Raw genomic sequence first — 20709 nt, forward strand, 5'->3', positions numbered from 1 at the left:
ATGGCAAATCCTCGGCCTCATCTCGCCAAATATCATCTTGCTATCACCAATCCCATCGACGCTAAATAACCTCGTAGTTGATACAGCGTTGTTAAATAACCAAGTAAAAAAATAATTACTTATTTTCTTTCAAAATTATCAACTTCTTTATAACGATGGCTAAAACGCGATACTACCGCGTATCTGTGCATTTGCAGTGAACTGTTTTCAGAATTAAATTATTTCATAAGAGACAAACATTTTATATATTATGTTTCTGCTTTGAAAGATTATCTACTTGAGAACAAAATATTAATTAACCCTCCAACCTTGTAAAGATAATAATAATGTAGTTAATGTAAATAATAAAGTAACTAAATGACCAGTTTGGTAGATACGAGATATCACTTCTTAGCCATCGGTAAGGCTCATCCTCACCTTTACTACACAAGACGAAATGTCTCCTCCGCTTTATGAGAAACAAGATGTTATACAACATCTGGACCAGATCGTAGTTTTTGTCATACACTGCTCAAAAAAAGTTTTGCATATTACAGAATTCTTTATTTCTGAACCAGATGTGCCATAAATTGTTATGCATTTCTGTTACATGTCAATTGCTTATAGAAAAAACAAAATAAAATTGTAAACTTCTTGAGTAAATTACAATTACTTACTAAATACTGGGTGTTCAGTTCAAAGTGTATGCCGTCACGTGGCTAGTCGATGAGCCTAGAGAATTCACTCTTCCTACACTTCCGCAGAGGTGTATTATTTACCTGCCAGAGAAGTTGCCTAGCAAGTACGGCGTTCATTCTTAAGAGTACTTACCAATACGTACGGTAACACCTGTAGTGGCAGGAATGTAAACTGTTTCGAAACATGTACTGAGGTGAGTTTTTTCTTACTGTCGGGATATGGGGAGAGGGTTAAGAAGATTACTTACTTATTTGTTGACATTAACTTCGACGGTCAACATGGACACGGAGCATTTGATTTGTATTGTGGAATGTTGCCGTAGGCAACCGATGATAACAAATACCCTGCGTACGACTTGGCCGCGCAAAACAGTTCGAAAGAGGTTATGGTAGCACACAGACCGCACAGACCGCCATCTGTTGCTACGACGTTCAAGTTATACCGTACACGTTCTCAAGTTCAGATTGAACGCCTTGATTAATAGGCAACTTCTCTGACACAAAAGCTGAAACTCGCTTGAAATCCCTGACTCATCAACAGTGACGTCATGACACACTTTGAAATGAACACCCAGTAGAAGAGAAAATAAGTACATACATTCTATTGTAACGTTTATACTTTAAACTCAAAATGCATATTTCTAAAACAGTTCTTGTTAATACCTTTTAATTACTCTAAGCAGATGCATTATTATTTCATTTACGAGTATAAACCATTTTTAAGAAGATATGTTTTGCTCTTGACGATACCAACTTAATACCTAAATGAATGAATTAATTAATCAATCAATAAATGAGTGAATCAACTAATGAATCAATTAATTAATTAGCCAATCAGTGAATGAATCAATCAATGAATCCATTGGTGAATGAATCAATGAATCGATCGATGGTTTATTGATTGATTAAATGTAGTGAGAGAGGAAGAATTATCAGTTAAATGGTAGCCCTAGACGATGATAATCTCGTCCTTGCGAGGGCTCTTGTAACTCCTGTCCACTCACAAAGAGTCGTTATATCGAACCCGAGACAGTTCGCCAGATGGAAGACCTTTGCATACTGACTATAGCACCAGGCGTTCAACAATATATAATTTCTATTTTTCGTAACCTGTTGTGCACTACTCTAATGTACATTTACAGCAGGATTGCATTTCGTATCTCATAAAACAAAAGCTCCCAAACAACAATTTCAGATAGTTGTTTTAGTCGTGCACTACATTAATTGTTCAGCTACAATGTGATTGAAAAGTCTCTCCGCAGTGCTTGTGTAGCCGAGAATCCTCTAGGCAGAGAATCCAAGTGTATTTGGTAGAGAATTCAAGTGGCAGCACTGATCGCTAAGCATATTGTAACTTTTATTACAAATCAATAATGTAATTTTATTGTTTCAACAATAGTCACTTTCTATAATTTAGTTTAAATACTCCCGTCAACAATGGGATTTCCACTCCAAACAGCAACACAGAATTCGTTACTGCACTCCACAGACGACAATGACAATTCGCTTGGTTTATTACGAACAACAATGCACTGCTAATCTTAACTAATGTTCACAAAGCACTATTTACAAAACAGAACTGTCAGTTCTCAGTTCACAATTCGTTTGCCTTGGCTAGTTCTTCTAGCTCAGTCACTCAAGTTCACAGTATCTCGAACCCAAGACCTTCAGAGACAGTCCACTGAACTTCGAACTCAGGTCCCCCAGCTGCGGTCCACTGCACTCGAACTCAGGACTTCGGCGACAGTCCACTGGACGCTCACACAGCTGCGGACACACTCAAGTTGAACTCCGGTCTCGAAGCTGGCTTCACTGCTACACACTGCTTGCTGTCCAAAAACTAGCAACGACTGCAACTGCAACTAACTGCTAACAGCTCACTTGCGTCTCTATTTATAACTAAGCCATAGTTTCCAGAGAGTACGAATTCGCGATCAATCTACAGAAGTCTAGAAGATGGCGCCTATCTAGACTTCTCAGGATTTCTCCCCTCAGTCACCAGCTGCTTTACTTTCCTCTCTCCCTTCGTCATAGCACATGCCCCAGGAAGCAGATGCGCGCGCAACTTCATTTGCCGCGCCGAGCCACCGCCGACCTTGCCCTCCTTCTGCCGGTCGCGAGATCGTATCCCGGCTGTCACAATCAGCGTATTCCGAATCTCACCGGTCCGGTGGCATCAATGACGTCACGTTGCAGCTAAATAAGGAACAAAACTGCTGGAAGGATCGATGGCTGTCGTGGCGACTGTACAAGTTGTTGTCTGTGTCACGCTAGCAAAATTTTGCGAAATTTTCGTACTCCCATCTCGTTCAAAGAAAAGATAGCATAAACAACTTATTTCTTGAACCGGTAGTAATAACTGGTCCGTTGACATGTTCGCTCATAAGCCATTAACATATTGTTTTTACGTTGTGCTCATTACAAACAATACAGCAGAACACACCGCCATGACACAACAATGCACGATGTTATTCGTCTGCTAATTCCTGCCCTATACAAGAACCAATCAGATTCACTGATGGCGGCTGATGGAGACTGCCACCACCTCTGCAAGTGCGACACCGGTGGCGCATCAATGACGTCATCGGTGGAATTCGGAACACCGTGATGCCATCGGATTGCTCACCGGTGAGATTCGGAATACGCTCAATATGATGGACTCGGGGTGTGAAGTTGTCAAACCGGAATGAATGGAGTAGTGCCAACTTTTTAGGGTTACTAGAACTAATAGAGCTGCGGAGGGACTTTTTTATCGCACTGTAGTTTTTAATTTAATCTCTCTAAACCTATTTACTCTTTCATCACAAAATCTTTCGCTCTTTAAATCACGCTTCCTACTATATCTGTAAATAATAACCTGTTACATTTTTATGTCAAATACATCTCTGTCATACCTTCAAAGACTAGTTTGAAATCCGTGTACACATATTCGATGTGGATATGTGCTTTAGGCTTTTATAGGTTATCAGAAACAAATGCCGCATCCTAATAGAATGAAAAATCGTCCGCCTGGCTGGTCGAAATGGAACATGGAATTTTCCGCTAACCAGATGGGTAACCTGCAGCAATGATTCACTCTAAAACCACCTTAATTGAAAGTTATGACGGAAACAATCAGTCTGGCATTAAAACTTATCGCTGTGGCGCTACACAACAGCATCAATCCATTTGTTAACCTGTGCGCATTACAAGGAACGGCGTTTGCCCCACATCAGAGGGGATTTTCATTTTTAACATATTTATAAATCGACGTGTGGTTTATACCATTTCGGTTGCAAGGTGGGATAACATTACATTAAATGTCACTGTCGACATAGATTGTTCGTATTCAATTCCACCGTTACACTCAAATTTTAAATTGAAGTTGCAATATTTAAAAATACTTTATATGAAACATTATCCTTTATCTTTCTTCTCTTCTTTTTGTACCATTCTTCTTACTGCCCTCCCTTCATTAAGGCTTTATTTTCCTCATGTGAAGTTTAATAGTACATTATGTAACGAGCCTATAATGGTAGTAATTAAGACGCGAGTATGTTTATGAAACGAGCGCAACCGAGTTTCATAATTTTCATACGAGCGTCTTAATTACCATTATAGTCAAGTTTCATACGACTTTTTATGCTCGACCATATTGATTTTTTCCGGCAATTGGTGAAATGAATTTGCGGGAATGTGCTTTGTGAAAGGCTGGAAGATGACGGTGAATTGATGTTAATTTGTGTGTTGTTTTTTTCGACTGAGTTTAATATTGTCTAATCTCGCGCTAGTTGTCTTTCGATTGCATATCCGAGAATAATCGATACTTGCGCTTTCATATTGCTACAATGGTATTTTCTGATTGGTGGAACACCTGAACTTTAATGAATAGGTGTACTTTAATGAGGTCCATTAAAGGGCTGCTACCAGGTGTATAATTACTACATTTCGGCATGGTCGAGCATAAAGAAAATAATGCTGTGCTACAAATAATTTATTTTCGGATTTTTACAGAAATCCCTTGTCAGCACCACTGAGCCGGAAAAGTGACTTCAAAGAAGCTATCTGTCTGTCTGTCTCTCTGTCCGTCCCACAAAAGCCATTAATTTACTTTTCTTTATTGATCTATAGAGATGGTAGACGTTTGTGATCACGATAAATGCCAAATGTGCTCAAATGCTATCAAAATAAATAAGCCTAACAATATTTTTAAAAGCATATTAAGTAGACTATATTATTGCAATTTTTAAATCCGCGATAATGCGAATTTAAGTACAAAATGCGAAAAGTAAAGACATCCATAATAGACCGAGAACGAGAACGGGAAGCGAAGGACGTGAACGTAAAGATTTTTGATTCACAGTATACCGAGAATGGAAACATCTATGCATATCGATATTCATGTCAATAACTATATGTAAAGTCGATATTAACAATTCTGATGTTATCTGTGTATAATTGACCAATGAGTACAAGCCAGCCAACATAAACACAGGTTAACCAACTTCAAAATTTATGACACAGAATATTTAAGAATTCAGTTCACGAAGTAATCTGTCCACATACACACTTAGCATACCTAAAGCCTATTAAGAGTGATTCTACTGAATTTCTGAGTTAGTTAGAAATGGTAGATTAAGAAGAAATTATGTCACAGCCTCTTTGCTACAAAATATACGACGAGCAAATAGCTTTATGATGATAACAGAAAGAATCTAATAGGCTGCAATCGGAAACGAGGACAGCAAAGTTAAAACATCGCCAATTTTCACGTTCCCGTTCGCGGAATCCGGCAAGATTCTCGTTAATTGCGAATGCTCACATTTAAATATATGCATTTTAAAAATGTTTCCGTTCTCATTGTCGTTTCCGTTCCCGGTTTATTGTGAACCAGCCTTAACAAAATTTCCGTTCTCGTTCTCATTGTTTCTGTTCCCGGTTTATTATGGACCAGACTTAAGAGTTTCTACGAAATAAGAGCGAATTTATATTTTATGAAACATTTTTGTGTTTTTGTAAAAAAAAATAAAATCAGAATCTACCTAAAATAAAATCAGAAAGGCCCTCACACATTCAATTTCATCCCTCCATGTTAGCTTTTACAGTACGAATATCACAAGAATGTGACCTGATATCCTCTTCGTTGTTAATATGTACCGTTATCTCAAGTTTCAACCAATCTGTCTGATGCTGGTGGTGGAACTTTGGTTGCCTGTGCGATTTCTTTAGATCCAGCGTTTAACGGGTGATTGTGATTTGAGTAACAAGATGGGTTGCGATAAAATCACTTCAGATTTTTTGCCATGTTTTTCATGCTCTCAATTGCACTGTTATTTTATACGTTACTTTATTTATTTATTATTTTCAAGAATTTTAACTGTAAATTCTTGGAAATGCACCTGTTAACACATTGAAGGCAATGAATTTTTACTACCATAATTTCCATAACAAAATGTCCCATCCCGAAATGTTACAAAATGCTAAATATTACCATTAAAAGTTCTATAAAACGTTAAATTTGACTTTTAAAGTACTACATTTGTATCTTAAGTTGCTAAAATGTACCATCTCTATTCGTAAACCTACATTACACCCTTTAATTACTTTGTGCAATATGTAAAATTCGTCATCTGATCTTGATAATAGGATTTGGTCGTCTGCATATCAAATAGCTGATAATTCATCTACAAACAAATAAATATGATGTGGGACTTGTCGGACACCCGGTATAGTATCGCTGCATGTGTATGCTAACCCTTGCACTTTGTTGTTGCAGGCCGTGTACTCTCGAGTGGCCAGAGTTTGCAAGTTCGACCGAGGAGGTCCTCACCGCTTCCGTAACCGCTGGACGTCGTTCCTCAAGTCTCGCCTCAACTGCTCGGTGACTGGGGACTTCCCCTTCTATTTCAACGAGATACGTAAGTATTCCAATAACTCAGCTGGAAACGATATATAGAACACTGCATTGTTCAGAATAGTTGATAACAGTAATTCTTCGTCATTCATTTATTCAAATATCCATTTATCTTCATATGAAACCATATTGTACAGTGTGCTCATTTCAAAACTTCCCACCTTTGATAATATCTATCTGTCTGTCTGTCTATCTATCTATCTATCTATCTATCTATCTATCTATCTATCTATCTATCTATCTATCTATCTATCTATCTATCTATCTATCTATCTATCTGTCTGTCTGTCTGTCTGTCTGTCTGTCTATCTATCTATCTATCTATCTATCTATCTATCTATCTATCTATCTATCTATCTATCTATCTATCTATCTATCTACCTACCTACCTACCTACCTACCTACCTACCTACCTACCTACCTACCTACCTACCTACCTACCTACCTACCTACCTACCTATCTATCTATCTATCTATCTATCTATCTATCTATCTATCTATCTATCTATCTATCTATCTATCTATCTATCTATCTATCTATCTATTTATCTATATGTGTGTCTGTCTGTCTGTCTCTCTATCTATCTATCTATCTATCTATCTATCTATCTATCTATCTATCTATCTATCTATCTATCTATCTATCTATCTATCTATCTATCTATCTATCTATCTGTCTGTCTGTCTGTCTGTCTGTCTGTCTGTCTGTCTGTCTGTCTGTCTGTCTGTCTGTCTGTCTATCTGTCTATCTATCTATCTATCTATCTATCTATCTATCTATCTATCTATCTATCTATCTATCTATCTATCTATCTATCTATTTATCTATATGTGTGTCTGTCTGTCTGTCTCTCTATCTATCTATCTATCTATCTATCTATCTATCTATCTATCTATCTATCTATCTATCTATCTATCTATCTGTCTGTCTGTCTGTCTGTCTGTCTGTCTGTCTGTCTGTCTGTCTGTATGTATGTCTATCTATCTATCTATCTATCTATCTATCTATCTATCTATCTATCTATCTATCTATCTATCTATCTATCTATCTATCTATCTATCTATCTATCTATCTATCTATTTATCTATATGTGTGTCTGTCTGTCTGTCTCTCTATCTATCTATCTATCTATCTATCTATCTATCTATCTATCTATCTATCTATCTATCTATCTATCTATCTATCTATCTATCTATCTATCTATCTATCTATCTATCTATCTATCTATCTATCTATCTATCTATCTATCTATCTATCTATCTATAATAATAATTAATAATAATACATATTAAACAATACAATAGGTTTCGTCACAGCAACATTAATTAATTAATTAATTCATTCATTCATTCATTCATTCATAGTGTACTGCCCAAGGGCAGGTCTTTCACTGAAAACTCAACATTCTCCAGTCTTTCATATTTCTTGCCTTCCTCTTAATCTCGGCATATGATCCATATATCTTAATGTCGTTTATCATCTGATATCTTCTGTCCAGAACTCTTCTCCCGTTCACCATTCCTTCCAGTGCATCCTTCAGAAGGCAGTTTGTTCTCAACCAATGACCCAGCCAATTCGTTTTCCTCTTCCTGATCAGTTTCAGCTTCATTCTTTCTTCACCCGCTCTTTCCAACACAGCTTCGTTTCTTATTCTGTCTGTCCATTTCACACGCTCCATCTTTCTCCACATCCACATTTCAAATGCTTCTAGTCGCTTCTGTTCACTTCGTCGTAATGTCCATGTTTCTGACCCATACAATGCTACAGTCCACATAAAGCACTTCACTAATCTGTTTCTTTCAAAGCAACGGTGCATTAAAAATCAAACTCAGATTTAAAACATTCATTTAGAGCAGGACTGGGCACCGGGAGCGAATCCAAACTCTAAACGGGGACGTTTAATATTCATCCGTTACGGCATCAACGCTGCGCGGTGCTCGGCGGGAAAGAAAGGGCTTGAAGAGAAGTCATATGGCTCTCCGTGAGAGAGTAGAATTCGCTCTTGGTGCCCAGCCCTGATTTAAATACAGGATTAAGGCCATACGGCCTTCTCTTCCATCCTACCAGGTTGGACATGTAAATACAACAAATACAAGCAGTGACAAAAATAATAGAAATTACATTAAAGTCCAATACAGGATCAACAGGATTATATTAGATGTTCAGGGGACACGATATTGTAGAAAACATATATTAGTTTTAGTTATACATATTAGTTTTCTATGTCAGGTAATCTATGGCGACAGGTGGCCCGGGTTCGAATCCCGGTCGGGGCAAGCTACCTGGTTGAGGTTTTTTCCGCGGTTTTCCCTCAATGCAATACGAGCAAATGCTGGGTAACTTTCGGTGCTGGACCCCGGACTCATTTCACCGACATTATCACCATCATATCATTCAGACGCTATATAACCTAGATGTTGATACAGCGTCGTAAAATAACCCAATAAAATAAATAAAAATAATCTATGGCGAATCCTCGGCCTCATCTCGCCAAATATCATCTCGCTATCATCAAATACATCGACGCTAAGTAAGCTCGTAGTTGATATGGCGTCGTTAAATAACCAAGTAAAATAAAAAAATATTAGTTTTCTAGGAGAAGTTCAGAACCACAATTTTTTTCTTTCACCTTTCACCCCACCCCCACTTTTCAATTTTAAGTTGCACCCCCTATCTTCAGACACATCATTTTAAAGGGGGTAATAAAACTTATCCATCTACCGAAAGAAAATAATAACAATTCGAACCAATCGTAAACGGGTGCAACAAAAGTATGCTAACGATTCGTACCTTGAAAGACTGTCCACCCTGCATGGAGAAGTTCGTTACATTATTTCAGAATCACCCTGTATATTCGTAGCATAACCTCAAGGTAGGAAGCCGTGCATATGATTAACATTGCCGGCGTGTGAGACGACAACAGTGGAGTGGAAAGAATGTTTGATGAATTTGAGAGCAGAGCATTTCTCGACTGGGCTTTCCTCAATTCTGCACTGCTGTACTCATTCCCCTCTCTTCCGACCTAGGACATAAATTTCAATTCCCTAAACATACCGCAGAATAAAATTAAAACATACATAATTTAATATTTTAATATTGTCGGACGCTGTAAAATGATGCAAGGCCTTACATTAGTTCATATTCCTAAATGGGAACTTGTTCGGGTTAAGGGTAGGAGCAAAGGGCGTTGTCTCAACCCCGCCCCCATCTTTTTTCGTCTAGTATACTGTATAATTTTTCTTTCTGCTGCTGCGAAAGTTGGCATGACTTTGTACATTGCACTCTTGTAAGTCCGGAATTTGCTTCGAAGACAGATCCATTTCCACCAGAAAATTATAATTTGTTCTTGCATTTCAACATTCTTCTTCTTTTACCATTAACTCTTCAGTCCACGCAGATATTCTGTGAGACAAGGGGCCTGTTTCATGAACATACAGGGACATCATTTTATTTTTACTAACATTTATAATATTAACCTGGCTATACCTTGTTGAGAAACGAAAACACCGTTTGCTACCCCCTTCCACGACTTGAGTTCGATGATACTGGCGTAATATACAAACAAATCACTTTACTAGGTATAGGAGGGAAGAAAAGTAGTTCATCCATTTACGTAAACTAGGAAATATCACGCTTTTGAGTTTGATAATTTTAATTAGGTTTTTCTTTAATCAAAATACAGTACAGTATTAACAATGAGTGCTTTTACTCACGAATTGAGCTATCCATTCGGACGTATTCATTATGCAGTGTATATTATAGGCCTACTGTCTACAGCACATCAGCGTAAAATATAGAGAATGAAGTTAAATTGAAAAATAATCATAATAGGGTAAACTAGGGTCTGTTGGACAGTCGGGCATGTTGGACACTCCTACTTTAACGTGTTACCACGCCATTTGTGGGCACCACATTCAGCTAGAAGTCAATGACGGAAGTAGCGTGCCTGCTTCCGTCATTGACTTCTAGCTGAATGTGGTGCCCACAAGTGGCGTGATAACACGTTAAAGTACGGAGTGTCCAACATACCCGACTGTCCAACAGACCCTAGTTTACCCTATGGATATTTAAACTCGTTTTTAAAAATGGTGGCAGTTCATTTCGATAACAGGCTTCAGTTCTAATGTACATATTATTGTACTATATACTATTGTACCTAATTCCAATTACCAGTTTCGTCCTTCATATTAGTAACTCATGTTGAAATAATTCTGTACCTACTCTATAAAAGAGTACCTTACGTATTGTAAATTCAATCTTCACTTCTGCCCGATCCGAAAAGATAAAATTACTCAGACATGCTATCTACTGTCCGTCCAAGTGGTTATGTCGCAGGGTCGTAGAAAGGTGGGGGGGGGGAAATCACGTGACAGTTAATTACTTAACGAGACCCTTTTATTTAACTTATTTTAAGCAGTTGTATGGGTATAACATTACGTAGACGTCCAATTCCTAACAAAAATTAATGTACTCAGAAAAGAACTAAGACAACCCAGCCACTAGCCTTTACAGAGAGGCGAATAGAAGCAGGTGGGGGAAACCGGGATGCGACGTAGGAAAATGGGCGACAGTAACTGTGAGAAAATGATTCAATATTGAAAGCCCTTTCGTCACTGGAAAACGCGAATATATTTTTGGAACGTACTGTTTACTATGACCGTATGGTTACTATGACTGTATATGCGGTCTTGGATCTGTGTGGAGGACGGTTGAACTTCATTAGTAGAAGGGGTGGGAGTGAAGTACATTCAAAAACTCAGGTACAATAAAAATTGAAATAAAAATAAAATGATGTCCCTGTACTAATAAATAGGTGAGAAGGTACTACCCGTATCGACAGTGTTAATTTCATGAAGTTTGGGTGCACGTTACTAAACAACTGTTAGAGATATCTGAATAAAATTTTCAGAGAATGTTTTTACATTCTTTGTCTTTAATAATACCTTCTACAAATTGAAGAATGTTAACAGATATTTAGATAGTCCACCTGAACCAAAACGGCGTAAAATTATTTTTCCAGTCATTGAATTTCTCTTTAAAAAATATACAGGACTTTCATTTCAAAACTTACCGTTTAAGTAACTATTTATGACAATTAAATTTAACTTAAACAAAAAAAACATGTCAATTTAGGTATTCAGGGGGAAGTGTAAACCAGTGTGAATTGTATTTTAGATTTCATCCTCTTATCCCATCCATTTTAAAATTTCATGTGGGGATAAATCGTAATATAGCGAACGCCAATAGGGAAAGTTATCCCCACCCACATGAAATGTGTATTCGACACAACACTCGCCTATCACGTAGTGTGTCTGATGAGCTAGTAGGGGAAAAGTGGAAGGGGTCGTGGGCGGAGCTTCTACGTTCGCTATATTGCGATTTTCCCTCATATGGTACCTTTATATTATGATACTTAACTTTTAAAGAGTATTCAATTGTTCCTGCGTCTCAATCATTTGTTTTCTCTCGTTGCCTGGCAACCTCGGATTGCTGTTAATATTGATTAGCGCTGAAGTGACTAAAACTACAAAGATTATTGTTGATTGCATGTTATTTCAGGTTGTAACACAAACTAATATTAAGGAATATTATGACTATGTATTATATTGCAAACCCATTCTTTAAAAATTTAAAACAGGATAGAAGATAACAAAAGTTGAAGTTTGGATTTATATTATTTATGTATGGTTTTGATACTATCGCAATGCTATGTAGAGGAGTTCAGAAATAGGATGCATTACTGTCTAGCCAATAATGGAGCACATTTTGAACGTTTAATATAGTAAATTTAATTAATTTAATTCAGGAAATTACCCTAAATAAACTGTGTTTTCATCCTACAACCAACTGACAATAACAACAATCCAGGTTGCAAAGAGACGCTAGAAAACAAAAGATATGAGAATAAATGAATGAAATATATGAACAATAGAATACTCTTTCAAATTTAAGTACAGTATCATAATATAGGGGTGCCATTTTAAATTTGAGAGGGGGTTGAGGGAATTAAACATAAAACGTAATTAAGACTGATTTTTATTTTTCCCTTCAGTATGTAAATTTACGTGATTTTTTAAGTTAAATTTGATTTAAATAAACAGTTATTTAGACTGGAAAATTGTTAAATGAAACCCCGGTATGCTGGAAATAAGGTACATTTGTTATATAGAACTGTTATCTTAATATTATTTGATATTGCTATGGTATTTTTAATTTGTATAGCTTAGTTTATTCACTTAAATAGTCATTAGTAATGTACAAGTTCGTAAAGGTTCTCTTTTTAGCACGAGTGTAAAGTTTGTGTAAGTAGGCGAAGCCGAGGGACAAAAATATGACTTTTAAGAATGTGTGTCATACAATGTTTTTCTACGATAGCACAGTTTTAAATAAATATTTCAAGTTGGAGAGGTTATAAGATCACAATTTCACGGCCGTCTAAACTCAGAGCCATTAAGAAATAAGTATTCATGTAATGACAGCCTGTTCTATTATCACGATTTCATGGCCGTCTTAACCAGTCATAAAATCAACAAAGCGGTTAACAAAAGTTGAACGCTAAATCTTGTTGCAGTGAGTACTGTAAATGTAACTTCAGAATAATAAGGGCTGAAATGTAAATATGAATGTTAAATTTGTTACTTATTTGTGTTACGTGAAATATTTATGTCATGAAAGATCGAGGTACTACATTAATTTCTTATTGAATGAAGTTTGTACATTAAATATTACATTTTCCATGATATGTCTCGTGACCAGAATATTGTACGAAATGGAAATATAAAAATTGGAGATTTATCTTTCGAAGAGGTGGAAAAATTCAAATACCTTGGAGCAACAGTAACAAATATAAATGACACTCGGGAGGAAATTAAACGCAGAATAAATATGGGAAATTCTGTTATTATTTGGTTGAGAAGCTTTTATCATCTAGTCTGCTATCAAAAAATCTGAAAGTTAGAATTTATAAAACAATTATATTACCGGTTGTTCTGTATGGTTGTGGAACTTGGACTCTTATTTTGAGAGAGCAACAGAGGTTAAGGGTGTTTGAGAATAAGGTTCTTAGGAACATATTTGAGGCTAAGAGGGATGAAGTTACAGGAGAATGGAGAAAGTTGCACAACGCAGAACTTTACGCATTGTATTCTTCAAATGACATAATTAGGAACATTAAATGCAGACGTTTGAGATGAGCAGGGCATGTAGCACGTATGGGCGAATCCAGAAATGCATATAGAGTGTTAGTTGGGAGGCCGGAAGGAAAAAGACCTTTGGGGAGGCCGAGATGTAAATGGGAGGGTAATATTAAAATGGATTTGAGGGAGATGGGATATGATGATAGAGAGTGGATTAATCTTGCACAGGATAGGGACCGCTGGCGGGCTTATGTGAGGGCAGCAATGAATCTTCGGGTTCCTTAAAAGGCATTTGTAACTAAGTAAGCATATTATATTTTCTTTGGCAGTGCGTAAAGTGATTACTTTTTTACGCACTAGTGTTTTGAAGGCTCACTTTACGCACTGTCGTAGAAAAATAACTTGTAATTAATTTACTTTGAAATAACTTCTTCTATTCTATCTTCAGACTCTATAGTCTGATAATGGGTAAATATTATTCTATGGACTTGAGATATATTATTTGTAGGCAATTTATTGCTATGCTAGTGATGGAGTCGGAGATAACAGCTCCCAAGCAGCAGCTGGAATTTGCTGTTATTGCACATTCCGCCAACGTGCTCTAGTGCACTGTTATTTCTGTTAACGACCGTCAACATTCACCGTCATTTAACGCGTTGTTTAACAGTCTGCGTCAGTGATTATGAACCAGATGTTATGTAAAATGTACCTAAGTTGAGTGCCCATAAAGTTGCGCGCAGTGTTTATGCGATTGTAGTGCCACTAAACGTCACGGCACAGTAGGAGTAGGCTCGTATCCCACAACTGTCCGATTTCATTTCTGACCGTGCAGATTACGCTCCCAGATTTTGACCCTCTTCCTATTGCTACTGCATGCTAATCCATCCACACACAAAACTTGTTTTTTTGTTTGGTTACTGTTTTTATACATTGTTTTACATATTGAGTTATATCTAGTTATTTGTCAATGTATTTTATTAACTTTATTTGGAATTATTTCTTTATTTATCATTAAATATCCATCTGTGATTGTCGCAATTGCTGTAACCTCTTATTTATTCAAAATGAGTTTCTCGTCTATGAGTTATGATTGTCATCAAAACAAAAACGATAAAACTCCTGTCGAATACAGTGTCTACAAATTCTATTTTGAGAAGCTACCTTGTGAAAAACAACCACGTGTCGAATACAGTGTCTACAAATTCTATTTTGAGAAGCTACTTTATGAAAAACAACCACGTGTCGAATACGAAGTCCACAGATTCTATTTAGAGAAGCTATCTTACGAAAAACAACCACGTGTCGAACACAGAGTCCACACATTCTATTTAGAGAAGCTACTTTATGAAAAACAACCACGTGTCGAATACAGAGTCCACAAATTCTATTTAGAGAAGCTACTTTGTGAAAAACTACCACGTGTCAATACAGAATCCACAAATTATATTTTGAGAAGCTACTTTATGAAAAACAACCACGTGTCGAATACAGAGTCCACAAATTATATTTTGAGAAGCTACTTTGTGAAAAAACAACCACGTGACGAATACAGAATCCACAAATTCTATTTTGAGAAGCTACTTTGTGAAAAACAACCACGTGTCAATACAGAATCCACAAATTCTATTTAGAGAAGCTACTTTGTGAAAAACAACCACGTGTCAATACGGAATCCACAAATTATATTTTGAGAAGCTACTTTATGAAAAACAACCACGTGTCGAATACAGAGTCCACAAATTATATTTTGAGAAGCTACTTTGTGAATAACAACCACGTGTCAATACAGAATCCACAAATTATATTTTGAGAAGCTACTTTGTGAAAAACAACCACGTGTCGAACACAGAGCCCACAAATTCTATTTAGAGAAGCTACTTTATGAAAAAAACCACGTGTCGAATACAGAGTCCACAAATTCTATTTTGAGAAGCTACTTTATGAAAAACAACCACGTGTCAATACAGAATCCACAAATTCTATTTAGAGACGCTACTTTGTGAAAAACAACCACGTGTCGAATACAGAGTCCACAAATTCTATTTAGAGACGCTACTTTGTGAAAACAACCACGTGTCGAATACAGAGTCCACAAATTCTATTTAGAGACGCTACTTTGTGAAAAACAACCACGTGTCAATACAGAATCCACAAATTCTATTTAGAGAAGCTACTTTTTGAAAAACAACCACGTGTCAATACAGAATCCACAAATTATATTTTGCAAGCTACTTTGTGAAAAACAACCACGTGTCGAATACAGAATCCACAAATTATATTTTGAGAAGCTACTTTGTGAAAAACAACCACGTGTCAATACAGAATCCACAAATTATATTTTGAGAAGCTACTTTATGAAAAACAACCACGTGTCGAATACAGAGTCCACAAATTCTATTTTGAGAAGCTACTTTATGAAAAACAACCACGTGTCAATACAGAATCCACAAATTATATTTTGAGAAGCTACTTTGTGAAAAACAACCACGTGTCGAATACAGAGTCCACAAATTCTGTTTTGAGAAGCTACCTTGTGAAAAACAACCACGTGTCAATACAGAATCCTCAAATTATATTTTGAGAAGCTACTTTGTGAAAAACAACCACGTGTCGAATACAGAGTCCACAAATTCTATTTAGAGACGCTACTTTGTGAAAAACGACCACGTGTCAATACAGAATCCACAAATTCTATTTAGAGAAGCTACTTTTTGAAAAACAACCACGTGTCAATACAGAATCCACAAATTATATTTTGACAAGCTACTTTGTGAAAAACAACCACGTGTCGAATACAGAGTCCACAAATTATATTTTGAGAAGCTACTTTGTGAAAAACAACCACGTGTCAATACAGAATCCACAAATTATATTTTGAGAAGCTACTTTGTGAAAAACAACCACGTGTCGAATACAGAGTCCACAAATTCTATTTAGAGAAGCTACCTTGTGAAAAACAACCACGTGTCGAATACAGAGTCCATAAATTCTTTTTTGAGAAGCTACCTTGTGAAAAACAACCACGTGTCAATACAGAATCCTCAAATTATATTTTGAGAAGCTACTTTGTGAAAAACAACCACGTGTCGAATACAGAGTCCATAAATTCTGTTTTGAGAAGCTACTTTGTGAAAAACAACGACTTGTCGAATACAGAGTCCACAAATTCTATTTAGAGAAGCTACCTTTTGAAAAACAACCACATTCAGTTATGTTTTACTTTATAACTTTACTATTGAAACAAATTCTATTTAGGGAAGCTACCTTGTGAAAAACAACCACATTCAGTTATGTTTTACTTTATAACTTTACTAGTGAAACATATTTTGATTGTTATGTTCAGCGTTGCTAATATTTATGTTTCTAAATACGAAATATATTAATATTTTTTTTTTATTTTTTCGCAACGTACTCTTTGGAATCCACTATATCTAATCTTTCCCGAAAGGTTTTCTCATATTATTAATACATCTTTTATAGAGAGAGAGAAAAAAAAGGAAGTTGAAGGTTCGAGTAGAGAAATACATGAATAAAAACAAGTTGCTTGTAACGACTCCATTATGTATCTATCTATCTATCTATCTATCTATCTATCTATCTATCTATCTATCTATCTATCTATCTATCTATCTATCTATCTATCTATCTATCTATCTATCTATCTATCTATCTATCTATCTATCTATCTATCTATCTATCTATCTATCTATCTATCTATCTATCTATCTATCTATCTATCTATCTATCTATCTATCTATCTATCTATCTATCTATCTATCTATCTATCTATCTATCTATCTATCTATCTATCTATCTATCTATCTATCTATCTATCTATCTATCTATCTATCTATCTATCTATCTATCTATCTATCTATCTATCTATCTATCTATCTATCTATCTATCTATCTATCTATCTATCTATCTATCTATCTATCTATCTATCTATCTATCTATCTATCTATCTATCTATCTATCTATCTATCTATCTATCTATCTATCTATCTATCTATCTATCTATCTATCTATCTATCTATCTATCTATCTATCTATCTATCTCTCTATCTATCTATCTATCTATCTATCTATCTATCTATCTATCTATCTATCTATCTATCTATCTATCTATCTATCTATCTATCTATCTATCTATCTATCTATCTATCTATCTATCTATCTATCTATCTATCTATCTATCTATCTATCTATCTATCTATCTATCTATCTATTCATTTATTCATTCATTCATGTATTCGTTTATTTATTCATTCATTCATTTATTCACTATTGAATTTCCTGTGTAACTTAATTTCGTAACACAACTGCACGCGCATGCGTACTTGCCGTTTAATAGAAACATTGTTTACAGACCGCTTCTTCATTAAATTTCTTACCGAAGGCTGACCTTTCTCTTCTTTTTTTCCACTATATTGGTTCTGCGTTTCCGTGATTATGAACGCACGTGCGCGGTATATCGCCAGAGCGTAAACAATGCCCCTGTTTGAAGCTCAATTTTAAAAGAGTGTAACTGAACGGGATACGTGCCAATACCATAAAGGGGGTAGAATGAATCCAAAAGTTGTTGTTCAAAGGTGGTTGTTAATTTTGTGTAAATGTTCCCGCAGAAGTAGGCTGTCAGCTGCAGTAGTGGTGTACTATTAATAAGAATCAATATGGGTACAGTCTCGTCAAGTTTCTGTGCAACAGCAACAAGTTACAAGGTGAATTTCGGTTAGAGCTTATTTCATGTATATCAAGTCTGCAACTGGTGACCGTTAGAATAGCTGCTAATACATCCATTTCCACACAGAGATGTGCGTCAAATTAGGACGTAACCGAACCATTAGATTACATCTGTCACGATGCTCCACACCAGTGATGTCAAAGCGAGCGCATTTTTCTGACCTTGATGTCGTGCGCGGGCAGCAAGCGCTAAGTATGGAAAGAGGAATGGTTGTGTATATGAGTAAGCAACCTGTTGGATTAAGAAAACAGTGGTGCACAAACTTCAGACGGAACGTGATATTTTATGTCGTTATTTTTATATGGCTTCTTTCTGTTTAATATTATCTATATTGTCTGTAAAACAAAAGTACTAACACTGATTTCTTAATATTGCATTTGTGTTTTAAATGATAACATAATAGAGAGTTAAGAAGGAATATTCACTTAAATTCCATAGTAGTATAATTATACTGTATTAAGTGAATGAAACACATCATTCATAAAGAAAGTGATGTTCCAAAGAAAGAGATTGAGTATGACATGATAAGTTGGAATTTATATTGATGGTATCTTTAGCCTTACAAAAGTAATCAATAAACTAATCAAAACAATATTACAGTACAAAGCAAAGTTATCTAGGTATTGTATCTGTTTTAAGTGTAACTAATATTACATAACAAAACTCTTATAGTATTGTGCTTTTAATGTGATATTTGTGAGCAACTTCCTATCATCAGAATATTAAATTATTTTCTCGAAATCTACTGAAGCTATAGAGCTGACATTTTTACAACACATGGGCAAGTATCTTTTGCTTATGATGTAACAGTAGTTGCTTTGTTAATTCATTTCCTTACAAACAATTTCCATGCGAATATTTTCCAAATTTTCATTACACTATCTTCAGTATTACGTACAGTATATACGGTATATTAGATTTACGAAAACATTCTGTAAGGCTACTAAATAAATAGGCCTATACCTGAAAATTTCACATGTCTATAAGAAAAGTTGAGAAAATATTTCTTTTGAATAAAAAATCAAACTTGTGAAAAATGAGCATTAAAATTAAAACTTACATTCTTATAATGCACTTATACTTCTCAGGCAAATCTAAAAATGACCATGGATACAGTTTTAATAAGGTCTCTTCCCTTTATCTATTGAATCAGTGCTGGCCATCCCTGAATATAGCTCGACCAAGCGGCATATACCATCTCTTTCGTCTGTCTCTTTCCTTTCCGTTGTAAAGCGCTCAGACTCTCCTGAGCTCTAAAGCGCGCGCTTGCTCCTATGGGCACCAATTGACATGCCTGCTCTACACGGTGTGAGATTTGAGTCTTTGCGCTCTGTCAGAGATGTAGAGATATCCAACCGTGTTTGAGCTACTTGTCACCTTCCTCATGACGGAAGACAGGAAAACGAGGAACCCTCTGTTGAATCCAACATCAAGAGTTACTCTCCAGTCCAGCGAAATGATCAGATACTTTCTCTCTTTTCCTGGAGCTGATACGTAGCTCCGAAACGTTGGACCTCTCCATATGTTGGACTTCTTCACATTCACGTTGCAAAGACTCTAAAATCTTCTGTATAGCCTTTACAGCTGAAAATAGCATTAAATGTAGGTTCCAAATGAAAATATACCTTGGTATGGTGACCGGTCCACAGTTCATTTCGTTTCAGCAAAGAAAAGTATAGAGTGGTGCACGAAATAATTGTGGAATTTTGTTTTTGGATAACTGTTATATTACAAGGAGACTCATTATCGTAGAAGCCTGCACTATGGAATACAGTCACAATAAAATATTTGATATGACTAGCATTTCGATTGTTTTCAGCCAAGCGAATCCCACTACTTTGCCTTGTTGATGCGGCAACTTCTTCTATTCATCTACTGCGCTGGTTGTAGGATTATAGGCGCTACGATTTCTCTTTTTGTAGTGTACATAATTATAACCTCAACAGAGCAGGTACCCAACTTCTTTTTTATGACTCATATGCAGTGAAAAAAAAAGAAGCAAGATTGTACAACGTAACATGTCTATTTGCATTGTTGTTATCTCAGACGGCAAGGAAACAAACAAAAAACAAAACAAAAAGTAGTAGAGATAAATATAGAACCATTTAGTCATTATTAATTATAATTAGTAAAGAATAAAATTGATGAACAAAACTCAGTAAACCAAAATATGGAACCATTTACTAGCTATTAATAAATTATAATTAGTAAATAATAAAAAGGCGAAATGTAGTAAAGATAAAATGAGCAACCATTT

General features: G+C 35.8%; 1 protein-coding gene across 1 annotated transcript in view; it reads left to right on the plus strand.

Moving 5' to 3' along the window:
- The window catches only part of Sema1a (semaphorin 1a), a 1121749-nt gene that overhangs the window by 1045825 nt on the left and 55215 nt on the right, over nt 1–20709 (plus strand). The window contains exon 8 of the mRNA XM_069822411.1: nt 6433–6574. Coding sequence (XP_069678512.1) covers nt 6433–6574 — 142 coding nt within the window. The remainder of the gene's footprint in view (nt 1–6432; nt 6575–20709) is intronic.

This window comes from Periplaneta americana, chromosome 3, assembly GCF_040183065.1.
Source record: "Periplaneta americana isolate PAMFEO1 chromosome 3, P.americana_PAMFEO1_priV1, whole genome shotgun sequence".
NCBI classification, from domain to species: Eukaryota; Metazoa; Arthropoda; class Insecta; order Blattodea; family Blattidae; genus Periplaneta; species Periplaneta americana.